The sequence below is a fragment of the Phoxinus phoxinus genome (genome assembly GCF_949152265.1).
Source record: "Phoxinus phoxinus genome assembly, chromosome: 6".
NCBI lineage: Eukaryota > Metazoa > Chordata > Actinopteri > Cypriniformes > Leuciscidae > Phoxinus > Phoxinus phoxinus.
This window is the reverse complement of record NC_136881.1, coordinates 14633024-14647277: the sequence shown is the minus strand read 5'-3', so window position 1 is coordinate 14647277 and position 14254 is coordinate 14633024. Positions and strand designations below refer to the sequence as shown.

The 14254-nt window shown below is 45.4% G+C and overlaps 1 protein-coding gene across 2 annotated transcripts in view; it reads right to left on the bottom strand.

Moving 5' to 3' along the window:
- Positions 1–8536: 8536 nt before the first annotated feature.
- spock3 (SPARC (osteonectin), cwcv and kazal like domains proteoglycan 3) overlaps positions 8537–14254 on the bottom strand; it is a gene marked incomplete at its 5' end in the record, with an annotated part of 34695 nt that continues 28977 nt past the window's right edge. For both annotated transcript variants that reach the window (XM_079617053.1, XM_079617052.1), the window contains 5 exons: positions 8537–9450; positions 11143–11280; positions 12313–12375; positions 13329–13550; positions 13705–13818. In XM_079617053.1, coding sequence (XP_079473179.1) covers positions 9305–9450; positions 11143–11280; positions 12313–12375; positions 13329–13550; positions 13705–13818 — 683 coding nt within the window. In that variant the 3' untranslated portion in view covers positions 8537–9304. The remainder of the gene's footprint in view (positions 9451–11142; positions 11281–12312; positions 12376–13328; positions 13551–13704; positions 13819–14254) is intronic.

Sequence of the window (14254 nt, the reverse complement as noted above, 5' to 3'; positions counted from 1 at the left end):
TTGCTGCTGACCTTTTCGAATTCAACCAAAGCAAAAGTTGGTTTATCTAAATCAAAAATTACGGTACTTTAGAATTAGATAAACATCACATTTGTGTATACTTTTTTTTTTTTTTTTTTTTTGCTGAAGTAAGAGTTTAGAAGTTCCCTTTCGTTGTCACTTCGAGTTACGTCGAATGACGACGAATGGGGTTCGCTTAGAAGCCTATCCTCTTCGAATATTAATAAAACGAGCCAATGGCAAGCAAATGCCATGGGTCTGCTGAATTTGCATAGCGTAACTCTGCCCCACAGTGTGGGTATATAAGGAAGTGAGCCGGCAACATGCAGATATGTTTTCGCTTTCGGAGCCAAGTTTATCCTTCACTCCACAAGCCATCCTGAGTATCATCTCTTTATTCCTCTTCGAGACGAGCTTCCCTCCAGGTGTTGGTGTGACAGCGAGTTCCAGCGAGTGCACATTCCCTGCGATCTGAGCAGTGATCTGCCAGTGTGTGTGTGTTCTCTCCCTGGTCGCTTCAGCATCTGCGGGGATCTTCCTTCTCTCTAAAAGAGCAAAGCGCGTGGCACGTCTTTTTAAAGATGCATCGCCCGTGCCCTTCTGGTTGTGGTCACTGGCTGTCTGATTTAGATGGGCACAATCGCTGTTTTGCGTGTTTGGGCTTAGAGCACGCTAAAGCAGCGCTTGTGGATGACTCATGTTTTCATTGCGGAAACATGACCATCGCGACACTACGGTCGAGACTCAGTGATCTCGAAAGAGTGAGAGTCCCCTCATCCACACCCCGATCTACCAGCTCTAGTGCAAATAGAGCTGGTACTTCGGCTGGTGGCCAGGGTGACCTGAGGGTGACGGTGTGGCAACAACAACCGACGATTCGTCCTCGGGCCACATCCCCCTCTCAAGTGCCGCAACCCGCGAGCCGACCAGATGATGCGCTCGATCAGTCCCGGCCAACGGTCGGTGGCGGACTGGGCGCGCCGTCTGGCGCTCCTAATGACGATGCTATGTCGATCACAGCATCACAAGGTGGGCAGGAGTCCTCGGGAGATGAGGGGTCGGCTGTGCTGCCGCCTTCGGCCGCGTCAGCATTGCCCGATCCTGATCCCGAGCTGACGGCCATGCTTTCCCGGGCAGCCGCGAGCATCGGGCTAGAGTGCAATCCACCACCCTGCCCCGAGCGCTCGCGTCTGGACGATTGGTTTTTGGGGGCGGCCGCCGATTCACGTCGGCGTCCGACTCCAATGCCTTTCTTCCCGGATGTGCATGAGGAGGTCTCGAGGTCCTGGAAGGCACCCTTGTCTTCCCGTGATCGCTCGGCGACCTCCTCCGCCTTTCCTCCTCTCGATCAGGCGGCTGTTTACGGGTACACTGGGGTACCTATGGTTGAACGTTCTGTTGCGATGCAACTGTGTCCTCAGAGCGCTTCTTCCCGTGGTGATCCTAAGCACCCCTCCAAAGCCTGTAGGTTTTCGTCGACCCTGGTGGCGAAGACCTATAGAGCTGCGGGGCAGGCAGCCGCCTCACTGCATGCCATGGCCACTCTGCAGGTCTACCAGGCCCAGATGCTCAGGGACATGCACGAGGGGAGGACTGACCCAGGGCTCTTCAATGAGCTGCGTGCCGCCACTGACCTCGCTCTCCGGGCGACGAAAGTGACCGCACGCTCCCTGGGCCAGGTGATGTCCACTAGTGTGGTCCAGGAGAGACACCTCTGGCTCAACCTGGCCGATATGAGGGACGCTGAGCGGACTCGTCTGCTCGACGCCCCCATATCCCAGGCTGGCCTCTTCGGCGGAGCGGTTGAAGATTTTGCCCAACAGTTTTCAACCGCCCAGAAGCAGACTGAGGCTATCAAACACATTCTGCCCCGACGGCCCGCTGCTGCCTCCACCCAGCCGTCGGTTCAGACGCCTCAGCCTGCTCGCCGCCGAGGGCGCCCTCCCGCGGCTCCCGCCCCTCCCGCACGGCCCCAGCAGCAGCCTTCACCCGGGCCGCGTCGTGGAGGACGCCGCAGGCAGGCGCCACAGCCCTCTCCAGCCCCGCGCCCCGCTAAACGCCAGGCCAAGCGGCGCTCCTGAGACGGGCTGCTCAGAGATGGCAATTAGTTTTTCACAGGAGATGGTAGCAGGACCACTCCTTCCCCCGGTGGAGGGCCGGGGGAGAATCTTTTGTTCTCCACTCCCCGCTGCTCACCCACGGGTGGGCAGCACCCTAATGTGGTTAAAGAAAGAACTGATATCCCCATCTCTGAGCCCCCAGAAGGGAATGACAGTGCGCGCCGCCCACGGGCCCCGCCGCTCTCATCCCCTTCTGTCGCCAGACCCCTGCCAGAGCACGCCCCCGTGGAACGCTGGTCCTTCCCTGGCCTCCTCTGGCAGGACGCGGCTAATGACCGTGCCCCCACACCGGGCCGCTATGCCACCCACGTCCGGGCCGGTCATTCCGCTTCGCTGCACCCCCGCGGGGACGTCTGTCGTCCGCATGACCCCGCTGGCACAGTCCTTGGGAGCCTGGTTAGAGCTTCCCAACCTGTCCCGCTGGCTCGCGCGGACCATCAGGCTCGGCTATGCGATTCAGTTCGCGCGGTCTCCTCCCCGCTTCAGGGGAGTCTGCTTCACTATGGTCGGTGGCAATGCCCCTGTCATGAGAGCGGAGGTCGCCACCCTGCTGGCGAAGGGTGCGATCGAGACTGTCCCTCCAGCCGCAATGAGGTCCGGCTTCTACAGCCCCTACTTCATTGTCCCCAAGAAAACCGGTGGGTTACGACCAATCCTGGATCTGCGCGTCTTGAACCGTTCCCTTCACAGGCTTCCGTTCAAGATGCTCACGGCCAAGCGCATTTTCGAATGTGTGCAGCCACAGGATTGGTTTGCAGCGATCGACCTGAAGGACGCCTACTTTCATGTCTCCATTCTTCCTCGACACAGACCGTTTCTACGGTTTGCTTTCGAGGGGCAGGCATACCAGTACGCGGTCCTCCCATTCGGGCTGGCCCTGTCTCCTCGCGTCTTCACGAAGGTCGTCGAGGCAGCCCTTGTGCCGCTACGGCAACACGGGGTTCGCATCCTGAATTATCTCGACGACTGGCTAATCCTAGCTCACTCTCGGGACCAGGTTTGCGAACACAGGGACCTAGTGCTCCGGCACCTAGCCCGTCTGGGCCTTCGGGTCAACTGGGAGAAGAGCAAACTTTGCCCCGTGCAGAGGATCTCTTTTCTCGGTATGGAAATCGACTCGGTCGCCATGTGCGCGCAGCTTACGAGCGTGCGCGCGCAGTCACTGCTGACTTGCCTGAGACAAATCCAGAGCAAGAGTGCGGTTCCACTGAAACTTTTTCAGAGGCTCCTGGGGCATATGGCATCTGCAGCCGCGGTAACGCCGCTCGGATTGCTTCATATGAGACCGCTTCAGCACTGGCTTCACGATCGAGTCCCGAGGTGGGCATGGCACCAGGGCAAGCTCCGAGTACCAGTTACTCCGACCTGCCGTCAGACCTTCTCCCCGTGGACGAACCTCAGCTTTCTACGGGCCGGAGTGCCCTTAGAACGAGTTTCCAGGCATGTTGTTGTGTCAACGGATGCCTCCTCCACGGGCTGGGGTGCCATGTGCAATGGACATGCTGCCGCGGGCTCCTGGACAGGACCCCACCGCCTATGGCATGTCAATTGCCTCGAGTTGCTGGCAGTACGTCTCGCTCTGCACCGCTTCCGGGCGCTGCTCAAGAACCAGCACGTACTAGTCCGATCAGACAATACCGCGACAGTAGCGTACATCAACCGACAAGGTGGTCTACGCTCCCGCCGTATGTCGCAACTCGCCCGCCACCTCCTCTTATGGAGTCAGAAGCATCTGAGGTCGCTTCGAGCCATTTATATTCCGGGAGACCTGAACTGTGCAGCCGACGAGCTCTTACGGCTTCAGCCTCTTCCTGGAGAATGGAGACTCCATCCCCAGGCGGTCCAGCTGATTTGGGATCAGTTCGGGGACGCACAGGTAGACCTGTTTGCCTCCCACGACTCGTCCCACTGCGCCCAGTTTTACTCCCTGACCGAGGGCACGCTCGGCACGGACGCTCTGGCGCACAGCTGGCCCCGGGGCCTCCGCAAGTATGCGTTTCCCCCAGTGAGCCTTCTTGCACAGACCCTGTGCAAGATCAGGGAGGACGAGGAGCAGGTCATATTGGTTGCGCCGCACTGGCCCACCCGAACCTGGTTCTCCGAACTTGTACTCCTCGCGACAGCACCTCCCTGGCCAATTCCTCTGAGGAAGGACCTCCTTTCTCAGGGACGGGGCACCCTTTGGCACCCTCGTCCCGATCTCTGGAACCTCCACGTGTGGCTCCTGGACGGGACGAGGCAGGTTTGAGTACCCTGCCACCAGCGGTGGTGGCTACCATCACTTCCGCTAGAGCGTCGTCCACTAGACATGCCTACGCGTTGAAGTGGAACCTCTTCGTCTCTTGGTGCTCTTCTCACTCAGAAGACCCCAGATCATGCCCGATCAGTGTCGTGCTTTCCTTCCTGCAGGATGGGTTGGAGCGAAGGCTGTCTCCCTCCACCCTGAAAGTATATGTTGCCGCTATCGCCGCACATCACGACGCAGTTGATGGTAAGTCCGTGGGAAAGCACGACCTGGTCATCAGGTTCCTGAGAGGAGCGAGGAGACTACAGCCTCCTCGCCCTCCTCTCGTTCCCTCTTGGGACCTCTCAGTGGTACTAACTGCCCTGCAGAGTGCTCCCTTTGAGCCTCTGCAATCAGTGGAGCTTAAGTTCCTGTCAATTAAGACAGCGCTCCTGGTTGCTCTGGCCTCCATCAAGAGGGTAGGGGACCTGCACGCATTTTCTGTAGACGAAGCGTGCCTGGAATTCGGGCCGGCCTTTTCTCACGTGATCCTGAGACCCCGGCCTGGATATGTGCCCAAGGTTCCCACCACTCCCTTCCGGGACCAGGTGGTGAACCTGCAAGCGCTGCCCCTGGAGGAGGCAGACCCAGCCTTGGCATTGCTCTGTCCAGTACGCGCCCTCCGTGCTTACGTAGACAGAACGCAATGTTTCAGGACCTCAGACCAGCTCTTTGTCTGTTATGGTGGGAAGCTGAAGGGAAGGGCTCTCTCCAAGCAAAGGTTGTCTCACTGGATAGTGGACGCCATTGCTTTGGCTTACCAGCAGCAAGGTCGACCGTGCCCCCTTGGTGTGACGGCCCACTCCACCCGGAGTGTGGCCTCCTCTTGGGCTCTAGCGCATGGCGCCTCGCTAACAGACATCTGCAGAGCTGCAGGCTGGGCGACACCCAACACATTCGCCAGATTCTACAATCTCCGAGTGGAGCCAGTGTCCTCCCGAGTACTCGCTTCAACCAGCCGGTGCTAGGACCCGCTCAGGTGTCTTCGCTTGCTCGCCATTCCACTCCACGGACTGGATACGTGCGATATTCTCCTCAGGTGAGCCTGATAAGCCCTGAGTTCCTCCAGCGCTGTTGACGTCAACGCCAGAGTTATGCCTCCGGCAGCTTTCGCGTTGGCTAGGTGCCACCATGTGCATGGTTCCCCCGCTGGGCGACCCCCACGTGTGTATTTCCACTGTAAGCCTCCTTCGAGCATGTGTCTTTCCCTTGGCAAGCCAGTCTGCCACCCCTGGGGTTGAAATACTCCACCCTACGGGCTGGACACCCCAGTGTTCTCCGTATGCTCCCCCCTCCGGGTCATATGTGTTTTCTTAAGTCCCCCCCCTTCGGGCGGGCACTGATTGCATATTTCCACTGTGATATGCTTCCCAGTGTACCTTGGTATTCCTGTGTTAAGTAGGAGTCCTTCGTCCGTGCTAGTCTCACGACAGGGAGCTCAGACTTACGCAGGGCACTGGAAGACAGCCGAGGTGGCGTGATTGGACTGGGAACCCCATTCGTCGTCATTCGACGTAACTCGAAGTGACAACGAAAGGGAACGTCTCGGTTACGGATGTAACCCTCGTTCCCTGAGTAGGGAACGGAGACGTTACGTCTTCCTGCCACTTCCGCTGTACCGCTGGAACAGCCTGAGTTCAGCTTGGCTCCTTCAGCGAAGAAACATATCTGCATGTTGCCGGCTCACTTCCTTATATACCCACACTGTGGGGTGGAGTTACGCTATGCAAATTCAGCAGACCCATGGCATTTGCTTGCCATTGGCTCGTTTTATTAATATTCGAAGAGGATAGGCTTCTAAGCGAACCCCATTCGTTGTCATTCGACGTAACGTCTCCGTTCCCTACTCAGGGAACGAGGGTTACATCCGTAACCGAGACGTTTTTTCTTCTACATCCTCTTCTTCTGCTATCGAAAATGGCAGCACAGCTGAAATGTTTAGTTGTGCCCTCTACTGTAAAGGAGTGAATTTGCAATTTCCGCTTTAGGTGTGAAAGGAACTTTACACTTGCCAAAAATATAACTTTTTTTTATTATTAAAAAACAAACAAACAAGCAAGCCCATACCAGGTGAGAAAAAGTAATGTTACGCATATATATATATATATATATATATATATATATATATATATATATATATATATATATATATATATATATATATATATATATATATATATATATAGCCTATATATATAAAATAGCATGCATGTTTGAAAGTATACAGAGTTATGTAATTTTTAGGTTAACTAACTTAAACTACATAATATCCAATCTAAATGTCTTAAATGTGTTCTGCAATAGCTTGATACAGCATATTTGGGCAGTGTCTGAATTTAGGTTGCTCCTCATCTAACTGAACAGTCTGAACTGAAATGAAAAATAATTTAGATCACTGCCTTGTGTGTTTCCAGGGAAATTAAATTGGTGTTCATTCACCTGAAGCTTAAAAACGTTGCTATTCATTTGAAAGAGGCTAAGGGTCAGTGCTGTATGCGTTTATGTGCATCTGGATGTTGTTTTGTATTTCAAGTGGTTGCAGGCTTGAAATGTTTCTCATTTAGCTGATTTGTAAGTGAATCTTTTGTCTCTGTGAGATTATGAGGAAAATTGATGGTAATCTTGGAAACATAATAAAGCCAATGAGCAGTATCACCTGTAATAATAGTTTGTGTGTTGTTTTTTACTGCTTGCAAATCTCATGTCTATTTAACCTAACTATATATTTTTAATGTGGATGTGTTGTGTTTGTGTGTGTATACATGTATATACTGCATTGTGAGGACAAATGTCCTTTTTGTGTGTGTTTTTGAGTTTTCTGTGATGGGGTAGGTGTAGTGTAAGTGTGTGACTTCAATCCAAAGCCAGTAGTGTGATTTTCTATGACAGGAAGGGGAAAGTTGAATGAAAACACTTTCTGTTTGTCCAGTTGGTTCCTAGTACAGAGCTGCTGACAGACACACACTAATACACACACGTTAAAACAAAAGCACTCACACATCCTTACATTACACACATATTATTATTACATTATCACACAAACATATTTAGTATGTGTTCTTGTAAGAGTTATTGGTTTGTTTTTGCATCATATTGTAATAGAATTTTAGATATGTATTATTTTAATTAAGTGAGTAATGATCCAACAGAACTAAATTTGATCCAGACGCATACACATACACACGTTGACAGGCACATGATTGTGTTTAAATGATTAAACAAGTGTTCAACCCCACAGATGCCCCAGTTTAAGTGTGGTGTGTGTGTGTGTGTGTGTTTGAGGCTGTGTGTGTATAGATGAGAAATTGTGGCATATAAAATATTAAAATTGCATTTATACATAATGCAGCACTAACCAGACCAGACACACCAGAATTCTCTCTCTCTCTCTCTCTCTCTCTCTCTCTCTCTCTCTCTCTCTCTCTCTCTCTCTCTCTCTCTCTCTCTCTCTCTCTCTCTCTCTCTCTCTCTCTCTCTCTCTCACTCACACACACACACACACACACACACACACACACACACACACACACACACACACACACACAGAATTACTGAACGAAAAACTGTTTTGGTCAGTGTAACTTTATTTGAGCAAATTATACGTATACTGTAAAAAACAAACAAATCAAAAAGTGTTATCTCTATGACAACAGCTGGACAATACTGATAAAGGTAGTTCCTTTTACCTCAGTAAATGATTATCATAAACTCATTCAACCAAATAAGTTTTTGTTTTTTTCAGGAAACACCACAATGTCCATAGAAGGAAATTAATATTTTCATATGCACATTATGAAAACAAAATCTGACAGAAAATGCAAAAGCACTGAGAGGGACGAGGAGAATAAGTGACAGCAGCAGCATCTATCATATGATTTGTTGTCTACAGTAACATATGCAAACTAACTAATCATGTCCACTTTCTCCTATAGACAAAAACAACAGAGAACGTGACGCAAAAACCTCTCATTTTTTTTATTCATATGGCAGTCAAGTTCTACATTCTAACACTAAATATCTCCTTCTCTCTTTTCCCCAGACCTCTTTTCCACCCGTTCCTCTGTGTTGCGTCAAAGGCACCTCATGCCCAAGGACTGCCAAACTATTCACAAGATAAGTGTGTGTGTGTGTGTGTGTGTGTGTGTGTGTGTGTGTGTGTGTGTGTGCGCGCACGTATAAGCCTCTGTAAATAGCATGACTCTGTCCTCTCGTAACATCAACTGCAGTCACATCTATTTTATTGTGTGTCTGAAGTGTGGTCAATCCAGGCCGCGTCAAACAATTTGCTCTAGAATGTCGACCTTTAAATATCAAATGTTGATACATTTTGATAATTCATCAGTAGTTTTAAGTATTCATTCGTCTAATGAAAAAAATAATATGATAAATAAGTGTAGGCATGTGATTATGGCGAACCGTTATGAGAAAATGTGTGAAAATCAACATTGAGCCCTCATGGCATGACTGTAAAATCACATCCTAGCAGGTGTAAAGAGTTACGGAGCGAGTTGCTCATGGAATCATGCCTTCAGGTGTGTGTACGCATGTATTGTATTTGTATTTGTGTGCATGTTTATAAGTGCAAACATTTAACCCTCATTAATTTCTCATCCAACCCGCTTATGAATTCCTGAACTTCTAGGTCTGTCAATACACTTATTCGCTTTGGATGAATATAAGAAATGTAACAAAAATGAAACGTGGTTATTGAGTAGTATTAATGTTGTACAAATGTTATACAGCACAAGGGGTAGATGGACCCTTTAGTAATGTTAGTACTGCACTCTGCCGAGGTCACCTAGAAACGTGCTTTAAGACCAAATGAAAGTCTGTTTTTTTATTTGGTTCCTTCTTTTTAAATGTTTTTATATCATTAAAAAAAAAAAAAAAAAAAACCTGATTATGACAGGTACCCATACTCATCATCAACTTGTTCATATTCATCATCATCATCTCCCATCTCCTCTTCATCATTTACAACATCACCATCCTCATCGTCTGAGAGCAGTGAGTCGCCACTGCCAAAATCTCCGGAAGACTCCGCGGCTGAAAGGAAAAGCAGGAGCTCTTTTGATTTCTTGGAACTTTAGCTCTTAAAAATTAACACATTACATTGCTGTGACCAATTATTTTATCCAGCAAAGATGCATTTAATTGATCAAAAACTTAAAAATAAAGACATTGGTAATGTTATAAAAGATTTCTATTTCAAATAAATGCTGTTCTTTTGACCTTTCTGCTATTCAAAGAATCCTGAAGACAAATGGATCACGGTTTCCACAAACATATTGAGCAGCAGCTTAACTGTTTTCAACATTGATAATAATAAGAAATGTTACTTGAGCAGCAAATCAGCGAATTAGAATGATTTCTGAAGGATCATGTGACACTCAAGACTGGAGTGATGATGCTGAAAATCCAGCTTTGCCATCACAGGAATAAACTGTTATGTATTATTTCAAAATATCACAGTTTTTAATGTATTTTTCATCAAATAAATGCAGACATGGTGAGCATCAGAGACTTCTTTTAAACCATTAAAAAAATCTTACCAACCCCAAACTTTTAAACGGTAGTGTAGTAATGTCAAATATTTTAATATTAATTTAACATATCAAATGTTTTAATAATATTTTAACCAATCAAAATAATATGCCATTTTCAGTTTCATGAGGTAACATGCAAAACCGCAAACAGCTACATCTGTAGTCATTCACACAGTTAAAAAAAAAGTGTTTTGTCTGCATAATTGATGGCGGATTACTTTTTTTTCAGCATCTCACGCCATGAACAACGTATGGAATAATTGATGGCGGGCCGTTGAATTATTAGAAAAATAATACACACCCGAGGTGGTAATGCTGTCACAACGCGAAGTGGAGTTTATAGTTTGCTAATTTAATAGTTTGCTAATTAATTCATTTAATTAATTTGTTAATTAATTTATTCTATTATTGACAGTAGGCTAGCCTAATAAATTAAACACAAAGCCCTTTTAACAAGTAGGTCTATCATTATTTATTTATTTGTTTTATTATCTGCAATAATAACGAAAACCCGTGCAGCAGGATTATTTATTTATAAATAACTGAACGTTTCCATTGATTGTGAAGTTAGACACTGAAAATGGCAGATCAAGCGCATGGGGCTGCATGTTTTGTTAACTGTACAGTGTACAGTTAACTATGCTAAGTGATATGGAAGTTTAATGCGTAGAACTACTTTAGCTGTGCCTCCCTTAAAATAATTGCACACCTTAGAATGTTCCTCAACCAATCAGATTCAAGCATTCAACAGCCCCGTCGCTTACACGTTTTTAAGACACCGTGTCAAGTTAAAGTCCTGAAACCAAGGACTTGCGTTTCATCTAGTGTAATTGTTATTGAACACAGAAACTAATACTCTGATTATTTTGATTATTCAAACTTGCTATAGTTTGATTGTCAGAATACTTAAATGCATTGTAAATTCCAGATTGTAAGATTTTTTTTTTTAATTATACATTTTGCGTCAACTGATTGTTTTCTAATTTATTAGCTAATTAACTAGCCCCTCCAGTTGGAAGGACTAAAATGCGAAATGTAAAATGATTGGTTATCGTATCAGCCAAAAATTATGTGCAGTTCATTGCATCCCTATATTTTACTTATTAAACAGATTACTTATTTGCCTTTTTTTCTCATTACTAGAGATAATGAATCTAAAGATGTGAGGTTACGTATGATGAGCCCCTCTTACCACAGTCAGCAGGCCCGTGGGTATGAGACCCCGCGACCTCGTTTCCATAGCGGTCGACACACCAGCACTGACCACTGCTACCATGACACTGGTGAGGCCTATAGAAGCCATTCTCATCACAGGAGGGGATGTATGGACCTACACAAACAACACACACACACACATTAGCATCAGTCCTAATGTCAGGAAACATTACATCACCGGCAAGATTATACACAGCCACAGAGAGTGTCTCACAGCCACACACACACAGATAGGGAAGATGATATATTCAATGTCAGAGAACATAACTGTCACCTCCCTCCAAGAGCTTGCTCTCTCTTTTAGTCTCTCGCTCACATTCATTTCTTTTCAACTTCACAGCTTCTTGCTATAGAATCACCACAGTCAAGCTTTTTTTTCTCTCTTTTTTGTCTTTTTATAATTCAGTGCCAGAAGCCATAGAGCCGTCACTGTGCGTTCCACTCAGGGGAGAAACAGCAGTTAAAAATATCATTTTTTTCATGTCCAATTTCCCCTCATCTCGTTCCCCTGCTTAAATTAAACACGCGACCTTCAGAGAGAGGGAAAGAAACTCTGAGTGATTTCTAGCTTTAATAGAATTAATGTTGGCTTGCCTCTCGCTGTTTTACTGTAACTGTGTTCAGGTGGTGATGACATTGAGATGATTGTTAAATGCTAGTGCTGCTTTGTATATGAACATGGTGTAAAATGCTGAAAAAAGTTTCAAAGATTTGAAACTATGGAACACAAGTCTGGTGTTTACAGCTGTGATTCTAAAATAGATTTTAGTGTGTAATGTTAATGCACTTTGTGTAGTATGCTGTAGACAATTGTAACTAAACTGATTAGGTCAATCGTGCTTTTTATTTTTATATAATAATAAAAAAAAGATTATAATTTACAACATAAGATTGATGCATTAATCTAGCTAAAATAGATGATAAAATGACCCATGAAATTCTTACTCCAACTTCCATTTATTCAGCCAATTGAAAATGGTTATCAGTCAAGACTTGTAATCTCAAAATGGCCAAATACTGTACATGAAGCCAAAATACTGGTCTGTCACTAAACATGATTCTGCATTACAAACATGGACCCCTTTTTTCGGTGTTTGCGAAAATCACATATATAAATGAAACACACGAGGCGATAGATTGGACTCACCCAGTAATTTCTTCCCAGCTTGTTGTTTGTGGATGACGGTGATCTCTGATTGGCAGGGAGTTTCTGAAACGCATTGATTTCAGATCAGAAGTGATAAAGAAACCACTGCCATTGTGCTCAATACACGTTACAGTAAGGTTGTATACGGTAGTATTAGTATTTGTAAGAATTTATTTAATGTAAATTTAAATTAAAAAAAACTAATTAACCATTAAAACATTTAGCTAATGGATTATACATACATATAAGCAATAGTGTATATATAAACATTTTACAAGATAAATTAAAATAGTTACATTTCATAAAAGATAGTGTTATTTCAGAACAAATTATCTAATTTCAACATGTACAACCTTATTATAACATTACCTACAGTATATGCTCAGAAATACTTAATTCCCATTGATAAATTATGACTGGTGAAATATTTTTGTATATTGACCTCTACACTGTGACCCTGGACCACAAAACCAGTCACATGTGGCAATTTTTTGAAATTGAGATTTATACAGCATTCGGAAGCTGAATAAATAGGATTTCCATTGATGAATGGTTTGCTAGGATAGGATAATATTTGGCCGAGATACAGCTATTTGAAAATCTGGAACCTGCTAAAAAAATCTAATCATTGAGGAAATCGCCTATAAAGTTGTCCATTTATCTTCGTGATTGTGCTGCATTCACTCACAAAAATAAATGTTTTATATATTTACGGTAGGAAATTTACAAAATATATCCATGGAACATGATGTTTACTTAATAACCTAATGATTTTGCCATAAAAGAAAAATCTATAATTTTGACCCATACAATGTATGTTGGCTATTGCCACAAATGTACCCGTGCGACATGTGACTGGTTTTGTGATCCAGGGATGCCTTACGCAACTGTGTGCTTGTGCAAGTTCTTAATGGTATGTGAATAGTCTTTTGGTTTTGGCTGAGAGAAAGTACTCCTCTATCTTGAAATTCTTGAAAGCATGTGGGAAAAGTTTGTTTACAGTAAGTTTACTGTACCTTGATATCTCTGAAAGCAAGAACACCACTCCTGGCTGGAAACAAGCCTGTCTCTGTCTGGGTCACATGACCTGAGGAAGGCTTTAGTGCACATATCACTCTTCTCTGAGCTCAAGCTGGACAGCTCTGATTGGTCGAGCTGAAGGTCAAAGTTTGTGTCCAGTCTGGAGAACATCCAGCCCAGAGAGTCCTTACAGAGGGGCACCTTACTCATGTCCACCTCTAAACAGACAGATAGAGAGGGTGTAGAAAGGTGTTTATTGTCATTTTCACATTGATATCATTGTAATTGTTATTAGGTTAGCAGTCATATTAGAAGTTTTGATGTGTGTGTGTGTGTGTGTGTGTGTGTGTGTGTGTGTGTGTGTGTACTCACTCCTCTCTGGCTTCTGGAACTTATATTTCTTGCTGGGATTGCCACTCTCATGAAGAACTGTGATCCACTCTCGTAATCTGCTGACCACTTCAGTCATCTCTGCATTACCACACTCTACAAAACAAATAAATGCAGAATATTCATAAATGAAACAGCTTCAGTCTAGCACAACAGTAGTATTTAAGAAGTAAAAATCTCATTCATTTTATTCAAAGAAATTTGAGGTTAAACGATGATATTCTTTTGTAGCAGTCACACTTCAGTGTGATTTTATTTTTAAATGACTGTTCAGTTGCCTAATTTCCTGTGAAAGACTACACTAACCATAATCGTGAAGAAAACTGCACCAGAGTAATTGCTGTTAGGCCAGGTGAAATTGACCTCCCAAAATGCTTTCGAGACGGATTTAAATCCGATCACCCAAATCACTTCAAGAGGTGGTTTGAGATGCATTCCACACGAAAACTGGACAAGAGTAAATGCACCTGGTTGTTGAAGCCACATGTATGTTAATTTTACTCCTCCCTAACTGGTAAAAAAATTTAAATAT